At 35.0% G+C, this 14,799-nt stretch overlaps 2 protein-coding genes across 2 annotated transcripts; one reads left to right on the plus strand and one right to left on the minus strand.

The window, feature by feature from the left end:
- The first annotated feature begins 1,838 nt into the window (after positions 1-1,838).
- LOC144552155 (exocyst complex component EXO70B1-like) lies at positions 1,839-5,786 on the plus strand. The gene is made up of 2 exons (XM_078300273.1): positions 1,839-2,399; positions 3,781-5,786. The coding sequence occupies exons 1-2, from the start codon at positions 2,021-2,023 to the stop codon at positions 5,415-5,417; spliced, it is 2,016 nt and encodes a 671-aa protein (XP_078156399.1). The 5' UTR covers positions 1,839-2,020; the 3' UTR covers positions 5,418-5,786.
- Positions 5,787-11,318: 5,532 nt separating this feature from the next.
- On the minus strand, positions 11,319-12,744 carry LOC144551992 (transcription factor BHLH156-like). The gene is made up of 3 exons (XM_078300104.1): positions 12,297-12,744; positions 11,573-11,947; positions 11,319-11,480 (listed from the first exon to the last, which is right to left on the minus strand). The coding sequence occupies exons 1-3, from the start codon at positions 12,624-12,626 to the stop codon at positions 11,376-11,378; spliced, it is 810 nt and encodes a 269-aa protein (XP_078156230.1). The 5' UTR covers positions 12,627-12,744; the 3' UTR covers positions 11,319-11,375.
- Positions 12,745-14,799: the final 2,055 nt, after the last annotated feature.

Raw genomic sequence — 14,799 nt, forward strand, 5'->3', positions numbered from 1 at the left:
AACGAGTGATTAAATGGAGGGGACAAACGGATAATCCGGACGGGATAATTAGACCCGTCCGGTGGACGGGTTTTCACAACCCGTCATACCTATATTTTGAAAAAAATCAACAGTAATCTCCTTTTTCAATAATTTTTTATTTTATTTTTAGAGTTCGGCTAAATTGCTGCTGGCAGCAGTTCTGCCCAAGTGCTGCCGGGGCTATATTTAGCCGTGTGATGTCCAAACAACAAATCCAAACCGTTAGATGTTTAATCTATATTATAATCTACTTGGAGACCAAATTTTACATTTTTTGGATTTTTTTTTACTATTTATTAAGCTGGTTTGAAAACCGTTGTTTTCAATGCTGCAGAAATTTACTGAAAACAGCGGTTTTCAAACCAGCTTAATAAATAGTAAAAAAAATTCCAAAAAATGTAAAATTTGGTCTCCAAGTAGATTATAATATAAATTAAACATCTAACGGTTTGGATTTGTTGTTTGGACATCACACGGCTAAATATAACCCCAGCAACACATGGGTAGAACTGCTGCCAGCAACAATTTAGCCGGACTCTTTATTTCTATTAATAAAAAATTCGGTGAGAACTTAGCAAGTGGCAACTACTAATAAAAGGAGAGCTCTGCAATAAACCTTGCACTGAACATGTTTGTAATTCTGCAATAAACAGCGTGGAATGTTTAGAAATGAAAAATTGTGGAATACAAATTTTAGAACAAAAACCAGAAGTTGCAAATTGGCGATGGAGACCCCATTTTTAACATTTTTAAAAATAATTAACGGTAAAGTCCAATTATCCGATTAGCCCGTGAGCGAGTCTTAAAAAAAAAAAAAAAAAAAAAAAAAGTGTTAATTTGTTCACGTGCATTGTCGTTAAAAAAGTGTCATTGGTTATTACTGTTTTTATGAGAATCGGATCCAGTCGGTTATCTGATCCGGTGGAATGAAATTCTGAATATTTATTTTAATTTGACACAAATTTTGAAGAGTTCATTGAATTTTTGGCGGGAATCAAATATGCGACTCTTCTTTCTCAAAAGTATGAATATATTTTTTTTCATTTCGACTGTTTAAATATTTTTTAACAGTTTAGATTTGAAAAAAAAAATATTGTTTTTCACTTCTCTTCAAATTCTACAGCAAATTATCATCCATCAATGGCAGAAGTAGATAGAGAGAAAGGAGTACAAAGCATCTCTCACCTTTTTGTATCTCTTTCTACAAAAACTGTAATATAAAATATATCGTTCTGCTAATAATCATTCAAGGATTGTCTTAATCTGAGGTTGTTCGTCAAATAATGCATCATGCGAGAATCAGTCTTTAGTTTAGTGGCAAAGTTATTGCTCTCTGTACAATTTATCTTTGTATATTAATGAATACATCATACTTATCAGAATAATAATTGATGATTAGAACACCCTGCACGTTCATTAGTGGACGACTAAAGCACATCTTGACTGGGTTGCTTCTTCAAATCGACCAAACAAAAAGCGAATCCACACAAGCGGAATATCAACAATTCTTATTTTTTTTGTTTTTTTTTGTTTTTGTGCGAACTGGATATCAATCAACAATTCTGATTTTGATCCCATTGTCAAAGAACCAAGGGTCCCACATCTCATGAATCCTCTGCATTACCTCACCGTTTGATTTTAAATATGGATCGTCCGATCAGAACCCGGATCAATCCAGCCCTTGCCTGTAAGGCAGGGGTCCTATAAGATTCGTGCTCATATATCGAAAGGAATTTACATGCTGAACTGGGTCTACTCGTCATCAAGTCCATTCTATCACAGAATTACGGGTCCCACTAAAAGGATTTTGGTTCATGGTTCGGTGTAAACCTTTCCTCTTTTCTCACTTGAAGACGAAAAAGATCATGAGCTAGCCATCACTCTCAGATCCGGCTAAAAGCAAATTTTATTACAAAATTGATAAAGGAGATATTATTCCGACTGTTGAAACCTAACCCTACACAAACTCGAGCTCGCCGGAACCCTAGATACGGCACCGATGTCAGCTTCTCCGACGCCCAAACCGGATGGGCAGGAGAAAGTGATCGCGGCCGCTCAGCACATCGTGAAGAGCCTCGCCAACTCGAAAAACGCAGCGGACGACATGATTCGGATCTTATCTGGGTTCGACCATCGCTTATCCTCTCTCTACCCTGATGATTCTACTAATCCCGACACGATTTCATCTTCCACTTCATTATCACCGTCTGACACTTTTAAGGCTATTTTGGTACAATTGGAGGCGGCTGAGAAGGTGGTGATGCGGTGGGATTCGTCCGATTCATTGCTGTTTGAGTCGTCCGGTGATGTGATCTCATTGTATCTCTCTGCAGTGGATGATCTGATTGCTATTTCTTCTTCTTCTTTGTCAGCTGAAGGTGTGTTTCAAATTTCAGATGAGGATTTTGATTTTTAATTACTGAAGAAGAATAAAGTAATCTTTGGTTTGAAACGAATTAAATTAGAATATGGTAAACGGGAAATGTGCAAAATGGAAGTCTTTATTTTACACAATAAAGTAGTATTCTGTGTCCAGATTCTATACAATGTGAAGTATCCCAATTATCTTATTTAGTTGCTACTTGGAATAAAGATAAAAAAAAATAGGGGATTCGTTGTAATAAGAATACGAGTCCTTTCTGTGTTGGAATTTAGTTTTCTTATATTGTCTAAATATAAAGGAAGCTTAAAATTAGGTATACTTGGGAGGTGCATACTGGTAGTATGCATTTCAGTGTCTCTGTTAATTTAACCCAGAATTAGCTATCCAGGAGAGAATTTTTAATGTGGAGTTAGCTGCACTAATCACACTGAAAACCTAGATTTAGCTATTCATATAACTTAATTTAAGTTACGGTCAGCTAGATTACATCTCCTCTTGGAGAAATAATAAAAGAAAAATAGAAGATAGAAAGAAGTGGATTTACTTCTGTTTTATGTTCTATTCCTGATTTTTGGAGATAAAAGTAACCTATTGTGAAATGGACAGCAACTGTGTACTTCCTATTTATTACTAAGGATAAAAGAGAGAATAATTATTGTTAGCCATTAGTTTGTCAGATTGCACTTTGTTGTTTACCTTTAACTTTGTTAGCAATTGCCTGTTTAATTGTTACCTGAAGTGTACATGGTTTCATTTCGTCTATCTGTTTCACGATAAAAGCCTTGTGCGTAATAGTAATAAATGTAATGCTCCTTGATAACATAGTAGGTTGTGGGGTTTTGTGTGGGTCATAAATTAAAAAATACGACATTATTTCAGTAGGTCTAGCCAGTGCAGTTTAATACAAATAACAATAAGCTGTCATATTTCTATGCATTACATGTGTTTTGATTTAAAGAGAGATCTTTTTCTTTTCCGAAGGATGATCAATTTTGACGTTTTATTTTAAATTGTTATGTTTTTATTAGTCATTCTCTTAGGATAGATCTATTAACCATTCCAAATTTGTGTAGAAATAGAATATGTATAGAAAGAGAGGTTGTACTCTAGCTATTTATTTATTATCAAAGTACAGCAATGAACAATTCAGATGAGCTTTTAAGGCCCCTCCCCCCCCCCCCCCCCCCCCCCCCGCGGCGGTGTGGCAGCGCATGTAGATTGTTGAATCAGGTAGTGTTTAACATATTGGCTAGTTTGAAGTGACTAACAATGAAAAGGTAAAAGACCAAGTTGGTACCAAAAATGAAATCTATATGGTTACAGGAACATAAATTGAAGACTGTGATCCTTGTTACTGATTAGCTCCCATTATTCAGGTGGTGTTGATATACGTCTCCGGGCAGAAAATGTGCTCCAACTTGCCATGTCCCGGCTAGAGGAAGAACTCCACCCGCTTTTGATTCGCAACACGGTGCCGCTAGACGCGACTGGTCTCTCCTGCTCCCTTCGCCGCCTCTCTCTTTCCTTCCCCTCCTCTGAGGCTGATTTTGATACCTCCTCTGAGTTTGACACTGCTGACACTGCCACCCCCACCTCTTCCCTCGCCCCAACCACGCCCCATCACCCCCTTCTAGAAGATCCTTCTCTGAACCTCATCCGTCCTGAGGCTGTCTCTGATTTGCGAGACCTTGCTGATCGCATGATCCGCGCTGGCTATGCCAAGGAACTTGTTCAAGTTTATTGCTCGATTCGTAAAGATGTATTAGATGAGTGTCTCTCTATCCTTGGGGTTGAGAGGCTTAGCATTGATGAGGTGCAACACATGGAGTGGCGGCTTTTGGATGAGAAGATGAAGAAGTGGATCCAGGGGGTGAAAGTTGTTATTCGCGGTCTTCTTTCTCGTGAGAGGCATCTATGCGATAGCATATTCGCCTCGTCTGAGGAGATTGAGGAGGAGTGTTTTGTTGAGATCACAAAAGGGTGTGTTTTACAATTGTTGAACTTTGGGGATGCAGTTGCAATTATCCAGAGGTCAGCAGAGAAGCTTTTTAGGATTCTTGATATGTATGAAGTGGTGAAAAATGAGGTTTTGCCGGAGTTACGCATTATGTATCCTGGTGAATTGGGTGGTTCCATTTATGCAGAGGCTGATGTTATTTTAAAGAGGTTAGGTGATGCAGTAAAGGGTATCCTGTTTGATTTTGGGATCCAGGTCCAGAAAGAGAATACAAGGAGGCCGTCAGCAGGGGAGATACACCCGCTAACCCGTTATGTCATGAACTATATGCGACTCCTGGTGGTCTATGGTGAAACATTAGAAGGTCTGTTGAGTGATGATGAGGGTTTTACCCTAGATAACATTAACACAGATGACGATGCAGAGAGTTTGGGCTCCATGACCCGTTATGGCCACCGGCTATATGCCCTCATATCCTACCTAGAAGCCAACTTAGAAGAAAAATCAAACCATTATGAAGATGGTGGGTTGCGGTGCATATTTCTTATGAATAACATATTGTACATATACAACAAGACCAAAGACTCTGAGTTGGGTCGTATTCTGGGTGACCACTGGTTGCGCCGGCGCCGCGGCAAGATTCGTCAATATTCAAAAACTTACCTTAGGGTTTCATGGACCAAAGTGTTGTCTTGTTTAAGAGATGACTTGAGTGGTGGCAGCAGTGGCAGTAGCAGTGGTAGCTCGGGCCATTCTTCCAAAACGGCTTTAAAAGATAAGTTCAAAAATTTTAATCTTGCATTTGAGGAACTATACCGGGTTCAGACCACGTGGAAGGTTCCGGACCCACAGATGAGGGAGGAGATAAAGATCTCCATTTCAGAGCAAGTTATCCCAGCATACCGTGCCTTTGTGGGACGCTATGGGGCCCAGATAGATGGCGGTCGCCACTCAAATAGGTACATAAGGTACACCCCAGAGGATCTTGAGAGCCATGTTTCTGACCTGTTTGAGGGGTTCTCAGGTGTTGCGAATCACCAGAGGAGAAGGGCTTAGAGTTTGTTAAATTGTATGGTTTTAGACGCTCCGTGATTTTATTTATTTGGTTTATTGCATACTGCATGGTGTCAGTTGGGACTTAAATTGCCATAAGAAATGAGATGGCGGGGTTGATGGAGTGCTGTAAGAGATAGGATGGTGGTCTTACTATGCGATAATAATGTACATGTCAAATATCTTTTTAGTGCATATTTCTATGGTTGTGAAGGCATTTTTATCATATTGGCTTGTCCTTGTATTTTATATTTTCCTCGTTTTTTTTGTAAATAAGATGGTTAAAGGGTTCAGGGCTTGTTTGGTCTGTAATTGGATGCTATTTTTTTTTTTTTCCTTGTGTTATTGAGATCTAAGTAGCACGAACTGAAACATGGACGCTTGTAAGGTAATTTACTTTATTAAAGTAGAAATAACGATCTTTACATGTTTTACAACATGAAATGCATCATAGATTATTGGTTAACATGTGATATTGCCATGCAGTTAGCAAGTCTCTCTGGCTTAATTTTGAAACTTTCCCGACACTATAACGAATATACTTCAGCTTTGCATCGTGCTCTTATAAATGATGTGCTTCTCTCTGCAGAAATTTTATGCCTTTGTCACGTTTATGCATAAATTCCACTGTTTTGCACCAATATTGTTTCAAATATTGATTTCTTCGTGGTATGCGTACTTTCAGTAACTTTGCAAAAAAAGGTAACTTGCAAACGGATCAAATATGGATAGAATAGTCACAAAACTACATCCATACGTTTTTATATTTTGGATATGGATACGAAACATGTAGGGAAATATATTAGATATTAAATGGATACGAATAGAATATTAAATCAATACGGATATAATTCAGATCTCTATTAAATATTGTAACAAAATTAACATATTGTTCAATAAATTGTTTTTCTTGTTAGAACATAAAATACATATATAATTTGAATATTAAATGGGTATGGATCCGGGTCGGATTTAAACAGGTACAAATATGGATCGGATGCTTAATTGATACATATACAAATTGGATCTTAAATGGACCCGTATACGAATTGGATATTAAACAAATACAAATATAATTATGATCTCCAATTTTAATATTGTAACAAAATTACCATATTGTTCTATAAATTATTTTACTCACTAAAAAATAAAAATGACATAAAATAAGGATATAATTTGGATATTCGATAATTATGGTGAATAAAATAATTTTTCTATGTTAAACTTGTTATGTTATTACAAAATATATATCTCGTTAATAAAAATTAATCACCAATATAACCATATTTTTAATCAAAAGCTACTAACAAAATAATATTTTTATCTCTAAGCATATATAATTTTAAAACAAATGGATACCCGAAAAATAAATAATACGGATACGGACAATTATCCATATTTGTACTCTTATCAGAAAAAATTGATATCCAAAAATATTTAGAAAATACAAATACAACTTATTATTCGTATTCGTATCTACTTTTGAAACTGTATCCGTATTCACATATTCATATCCGTATCCCTAAAAATTCGAATACGGAGCTGGATACAGATGTATAATATCCATTTGTTTTCCCCCTAGTATGTGGTCAAAAGCTATGGCAATATTCTAGTTGACTATATTCCTTCTGACTAAGATACATTGTTATTTCAAGCATTGTCATTGCCAAGCTGATGCAGAAAATATATATATTGATTTTGAGTTCTCTCTGGCATGCACAGTGCAGTATTTGTGTAGGGAGTTGCTAACTAAGTTTCAATCACAATTATGCCGAGACAAACCTTAAATAATTTGTATAATAAATTTTTTAAAAAAGAGAGTAAATAAATAATTGGAATTTTGTAATCCAATTGTGAAGCATTTTTTAGGGTTTAGGGTTTTGAATCACCACTAAAATAATCTACAATTATCACTACTTATGACCAGTGTTGTAAATAACGGTATGTGGTTATCGGACGGACAGGTACCGCCAAGTAATTAATAGAAAATAATCGGGAATAATCAAACATAATCAGAAATTATTGGCCGATTAATCAAAAAAATCCGTAACAGTTTAGTTACAACCAACAACTAATCGGTCGATTAATCAGCATAAACGAAAGTTTTTTACAACACTGCTTATGACACGGAAAATATGACATGCAGGAATAATATTTAAGAATGAGACATGATGAATTATTTGGTTTATATATTATATATGCAAGAATAACTCTATTATTAATAGATCATTTTCTGTGGAAGTATGTAATATAAATTGATACAATGGTCAACGGTTTAAAACTGACGGAGCATTGGTGTTAAATATTAAATGCCGGCAAGGACAGCTTAATAAAAAAAAATTGAATGGAGCATATAGAACAGTTGACTATATTATGCCGCCATTTTTATTAATATCCCTAAAACAAATGTAAATTTTAAAAATGTCTCTGTCTCCCATTTTTTTTTAAATATGTCCTGACTGCCAGAATTACGGGCGGCCCATTCCTCTAGTGAGGCGCCACCCCCCCAGGCGCCCCATGGTATTTTTTTTTTTTTTTTAGATCTTAGTATTTTGATTTGAATAATTTTGTGAAAATTTTTTTTTCTTATTTAGAGTGTATGCCAAAAAATAAAATATTTGATATATTTACGAAGTGATGTCGTAAATATTTGATATACTAAGATCTCTATAAATATGCGGCCATGCAGTCCTTTCATGCGGTTTTGATAATTTGATTGTATTTTAATTAAAATTTATGTGAAAAAGGACTAATCTGGACCGTACATCTTGATGGGTAACTTGACTAATCTGGGCCGTTGGTTAAAAGGATTTACATGCAATTTACTTCTCAGAAATAATTTTCTCCGGGCTGAACAGAGCGGTGCTTCGTAACCTCAGACATCGCTCGCAGGGGGCTGCCGCCCCCCTGCCACCCCCCGCATACTCCTAACTAATATTGTGAATTGTGATTGTGAAACTAATGAACTGTGATAATTGTCTTATCATTGATTTTCTTTCCGATAATGACAGTATTATAATATTGTTTCCGTATTGGTTCTGTTAACAATATGTCAGAATAGTTAGAATGGTATAAGTCCTAACACGATAGATACATGTTATAGTATATTTCCGTGTTACCAGCCTATAAATTGTAAAGTTAAGAAACCAAATGTTACTAGACTTAGTGGTTCTAAAGATAGGTCCCAAACGTTACCTGACTTTATGGTTTAAAAGATTTAGACCCAAACCATTTATTCTGATACGATCCTTAGTGTTTGAGTCCGGTAATCGGGTACTAAGCCAAAATGCGAAAGTTGAGGTTAGGTATCTAGATCTGGTTGATAGAAACCCTAAACATTAGCACCAACACAGAAAACAGTAGCTGCAGCATTAACTTGGGGTACCCTACGAGCCGTATGGGAATCCATACGGGCCGTATGCCTCGGGCTGAACAGAAATGAAATCTGAACCCTGGAAACGCCTTTTTATTAATTGAAAACAACTTTAATTCTTTTTATTGTCTTTTGAACTTGTCATAAATCAGTAGAATTGTTAGAATTAAACCAAACCAATTTCTCTCACTTCTAGAACCTCAAGTAATTTTAGGATAAGTATATGTGTATGTATATGTATATGTGTATGTGTATGTATATGTGTATGTATAATTGTATCTATATGTGTATATGTGTATATGTGTATGCAGTGTTTTAAAATGCGGTTTTGTATATGTGTATATGTGTTTTACAATGCTTATGTATGTGGGCCTGATTTTAGGAGTATGCGGGGGGTGGCAGGGGGGTGGCAGGGGGGCGGCAGCCCCCTGCGAGCGATGTCTGAGGTTACGAAGCACCGCTCTGTTCAGCCCGGAGAAAATTATTTCTGAGAAGTAAATTGCATGTAAATCCTTTTAACCAACAGCCCAGATTAGTCAAGTTACCCATCAAGATGTACGGTCCAGATTAGTCCTTTTTCACATAAATTTTAATTAAAATACAATCAAATTATCAAAACCGCATGAAAGGACTGCATGGCCGCATATTTATAGAGATCTTAGTATATCAAATATTTACGACATCACTTCGTAAATATATCAAATATTTTATTTTTTGGCATACACTCTAAATAAGAAAAAAAAATTTCACAAAATTATTCAAATCAAAATACTAATATCTAAATAAATAAAAATTAAAAAAAAAAAAAAAAAATACCATGGGGCGCCTGGGGGGGGGGGGGGGGGGGGGTGGCGCCTCACAGGCCTAGTGGGGCGCCCCAGGGGCTGGCGCCTCACTAGAGGAATGGGCCGCCTGTAATTCTGGCGGTCAGGGCATATTTAAAAAAAAATGGGAGACAGGGGCATTTTTAAAATTTACATTTGTTTTAGGGATATTAATAAAAATGGCCGTATATTATGAGTTGACCAAGTCTTATTTGGAATAAATTCCATTTAAATTTTATATTTTAGATGAAATAAAAATATAAAATATATGTTAATCAAAAGGGAAATATAAGCAAATATATTTTGAAAATAAATTTTGAGTTTTCCTATTTTATGTTTCAATGCATTTTACACGGGATTAAGGACATACAGGTATATTATATATACAAGGCGAAACTAAAAATTTACATTGGACTAAAACATAAAATGGATAATATGTGACAACTTATATTTGAATTAAAGTCTCCATAACTACAAAAGCAAAATTCTAACCACTGAGCTACAAATACATGCATTTAGCATTTTCTGAAGAGATTGAACTATATAAAATTAAAAAAAAAATGATTCAATTAAAGTTCAATACAAATAACTAAATTCAGCTAAGCACCCCTGCCTTGACTTTAGATTCTCTTTAATGATCAAGCCAGTAGATGACAATACAAGTCATGTAATAGCCCAAATTACATTACAAAGAGAGACGAATGCACAGATTTTAGGCTGAATAGTGTGCAGCAGCCTGAGTTGCATAATTTCTGGCAACATAGTTGGACTCGTCAGTCCAGCCATAAACAATCCTCTATTTCTATTCCTGCTCTTTGCAATTAACGGAGCAACTTAAACATGCATCTGCGGGTAAATATTTTAACAGAGTAGTTTTAGCTTCATGCAGCGCACCAATCATGTGCAGCGCTGTTTTGATTATATAGTCCGTGCGCTGCATGAAGCGGAAATAACTCTGTTAAAATCTTTACCCCCATCTGCCCTCGTTGAAGCACACTGCAGGCTTTGGTTACAGCTTGCTTACACAAAACTTATGACTAATTAAACCTAATCATACAAATTGAATAAGCAAGCTGTCAATAGAATATGTTAAAAGCTACACGTGGCATACAACTGGAACTCATGATTGCTATTTAGTGGTTACTGATGTGACCAGCACAAAAATTACCCAATTTCATTATAAGCAAGACTTTTGTTCATGCTCGTCAAAAAAGAACTTGATATCAGCAAGTGTTCTAGAAACTAGGCATGCACAACATATATATCTATATATACATACATGATACATGTCAGAATCAGATAACAAAGCAGATGGGTTTGTTTTTTTAATTATGAAAAATATTCTTCTTCCAAATGCATGCTGTACTGGTGTTGAAGCAAGTCCCTGTCATGACGGGCAATAGATGAAACCATGCGCAGTTTAATAAATTTGTGCGATAATGTATGCGATGATGTTCGACATGAAAAGGAGTCGAATTGTTATTAAATTACAGCGTATATTGAACTCCCATGATAAGTTTATACCAGTACGTAAACAGTATGTTATATGTCAACTAAAAAAACACTGGTATATTGGATTGAGCTCTGATAAATACAAGGAATAGGTCCTTATGACGAAGTAAAGACAAAAGAAGAGGTCAACTTCTCTTCTTGTAACCCAAAATTGGAAAAGACAATACAAACAAACACTATTATGAATTACCAAGCACAATGAAGGAAACCAGAACTTATCAAATGCAATTAGAAAAACGATGTAACATAAATTCATGAAAACTGTGGCTGCGCAAGCTGGAATCCCTTCTCAAGAAGTGCAGCGACCAATTCTAGATACAGTGTCGATGCGTTCATCGCTCCCTCGTATTCTTTGATCTGAATATAAGGGAAAAATAGAAAGAAAAGCTATCAGTAAAATGGTTTCCCAAATTTAGTTTAGAAAATCCTTAATTGTGTTTCATCCTTACACTTAGAGTTAGAGTTGCTATAAATTTGTTGGAGTTGAGAGTGAGATTGGAGTTGTCCAAGTGAAAGCACGCAAGCGACTCAATAGCCGAGTAAAGAGAAACAGCAGCCTGATTTCTATTCTCACACTCGATCGTTACCATGAACCGTCTGTTGCCAATTTCAAAGGCATCTATTTGCCAAATCATTGCACCATTTTGAGCTGTTGTGTTAGTGCTCTCTTCAAATTGAGTGCTGTCTATAAGATTTTGGAGTACTTGGTCTTCATCAATGAATGAAAATTCAAGCATAGAAATCTCGTCCTCCAGCATCTTCGCATGTGATTGCAAGTTCCTTACATACTCCACAGCATCAGCAATGATTGATGCCTTGTCCATCTACAGTTAATGATCAATTTTTTTTATTTAAATTATGCCAACTTCTATTGGAATGGAAGGTACAATGGAATTTCCTTTGCATTTTATGCTAAAAAAATAATTTTGTGTTATTAAATGTAATCTTTGGAGCATAGATAACATTGATAAAAAGTAGATGCATAAAATATTTGGTTGTATTTAATTTGTTGAAGTTTTCAAACTTATATAATAAATATTTGAAAGTAACTTCAATAACAGTATTAGATAAGATTAAACTGTAATCATTACTCATTACTCATTAGATAAACAGCAAACACAATTAAAAGCCAAGCTCGTATTACAAAATAACAGGAGATAGTGTCAGCATTACCTTAGTTATGTTTGGAACCAAAGACCTTAGCTCATAGAGCCTCTCTTTCATTCGAACTCTCCTTTTCCTCTCAGTGACAATTGTCTTCGACCGATCTCTTCTCCCCTTTGTAACAGCTGAGCATGAATCACCCTTGTCAGTGCTCTCTTGTACTGTCAAAGGAACTTCATCTACAAACAAGCTTATATTAGAACCTTCTTCACCTTGTGAAACATACTGAGCGGTATCGAGAAATTCCTGGTCAAAAAGTGAAAATTCAACAAAGTCTTGAGGGTAGTTTGGGAAAAGTTGATCCACATTTTCTATGTAGTCAGGCGAGGTTGAGCTCATGTTGTGAGGGAATGAGAAGTGAAATGCCTGTAAACTTCTTGGATCTCTGTTTCAAGTATTAATTGATGGTTCTTATATAAGAAATCTATGACAAAAGCAAGTTGACTTTCTATATTATTTATACGAGTGAAAGGAATCTAAAAACATGACATATATAAACTATATATCTAGATGTCCATTGTTTTCTAGTAATTAATAAGTTGGATACTTGAAGGGAGAACACACCTGAATTTTTTTGTTTAAAGTATAGCATTAAGTAGTACGAATATACCGCAAGTTGTAGGCCTGTTTTTATTTTTGTCATATTGTATACTTAAATGATAACTTAGATTAATTAGGCCAATGAAAATTTGTCACTTGTAATAAGCAATTAATTAGTACTGAGTCAGAAATCTTTCATAAAAGAAAAGGGGTCGACTTATGATGTTGAATCTAACTAAGATCACAATTCATCATGATCTTATCCCAATAATAAATTATTATTGAATGGTTGCCATGATCTTAGCTGTATTTGCAGAGACGTTCGCGCCAGTCTACACCACACCAATGGCCGAGAAAAATGCCTCAACATCTGATCCTTCAAGAAACTTCTGTGTTATGCATGGTTTGGTTTTGGTCTGTCAAATTGCTTCTTTCAGCTTCGCATTGTTTTGGGGCCTGACCTTTCTCTTTTGTTGCACTTGCGCTAGAGTATTCACAGGCTCTGCTGTTCTCATTTGCTCCATTTTCATTTTTATAATTTCTCTATCTTCTATAGAAAGGTTAGCTAACCAGCAACAGAATTTTTTTTATACAAATAATATAAAAATAATATAGGGTAATGGATGGATTGCATGGAAATCTTGATTCCGAAGAAGAAAACAAACCTTTTTCTGGTTTCTTTATGTCAGCAAAAAAATCGTATTCCAGTTTTTGTAAGATTGAGCATAGCAGTACCAGTACCCACCTCATGCTACATAAAATCCTATTTATAAACTTTGAAAACCCGAGAAAATCCTATGCAAAAACCGAGAAAATCCTTTGAAAAACCGAGAAAATTTCTTTTCAAAATATATTGGCCTATATTGTCCTATCATTAACATATATTATTATTTGGATTTCATCTACTGTAGGAAATTTAAATGGAATTTATTTCAAATAAGACTTGGTCAACTCATAATATAGTCAACTGTCCTATATGCTCCATTCATTTTTTTAATTAAGCTAGCTGTTGTTTCCCTTTAATATTTCACACTAATGATCTGTAAGTTTTGAACGCTGCTCCTTTAATATTATAGCAATTAAGCTATATAATATTTTGGGTGCTAGCCGTTGATCATTGTCAATTTATATTACATTCTTCCACGGAAAATGGTCCAATGATAGAATTATTCTTGCATAATATATAAACCAAATAATTTTCTTGATCTCTCATTCTCAAATATTATTCCCTATCATATTTTCTATGTCATAAGAAGTGATAATTTTAGATTATTTTAGTGGTGATTTCAAATATTTTTCACGTAAGAGAAGGAAATACATATAAAAAATGTTTCACGATCGGGTAACAAAATTCCAATTATTTATTTAATTTATTTTTTTATTTTTATTAAACTAATTTATTTTAGTTTGTCTCGGCATCATTATTTGTGAATGAAACTAGTACACATGTAACTGCACTATGCATACCAGATAGAATTCAAAATCAACATTTATTTTTTTCTGTATCAGTTGGCAATGACAATGCTTGAAATATATAACAATCTTAATCTGAAGGACTGGTTCAGAGTTTTTTTTATAGAAATTATTTAAAAATAATATAGGGTAATAGATGGATTGTCCTAAGATTTTGATCCCAAAGAATTAATAAAAAAAAAATCGGTTAATTTAGGCAATTCTAAAGGAACCAAAACAAATTTTCGGTTTCTTTAGTTTAATTAGATGTAGGATTCTATCGGTTTTTCAAAGTTTATGCATATAATTTTATGTAGCATGAGGTGGGTACTGATATTTGTACTGGTATGCTCGATCTTAAAGAAAATGGAATAGGATATACTGGTATGCTCGATCTTAAAGAAAATGGAATAGGATTTTTTGTGGCATGAGGTGGAACGTGGACGATATGCTGACATAAAGAAACTGAAAAAAAGGTTTGTTTTCTTCTTTGGGATCAAGATTTCTTTACAATCCATCC

Source organism: Carex rostrata, chromosome 3 (genome assembly GCF_964058835.1).
Source record: "Carex rostrata chromosome 3, lpCarRost1.2, whole genome shotgun sequence".
Classification (NCBI taxonomy): domain Eukaryota; kingdom Viridiplantae; phylum Streptophyta; class Magnoliopsida; order Poales; family Cyperaceae; genus Carex; species Carex rostrata.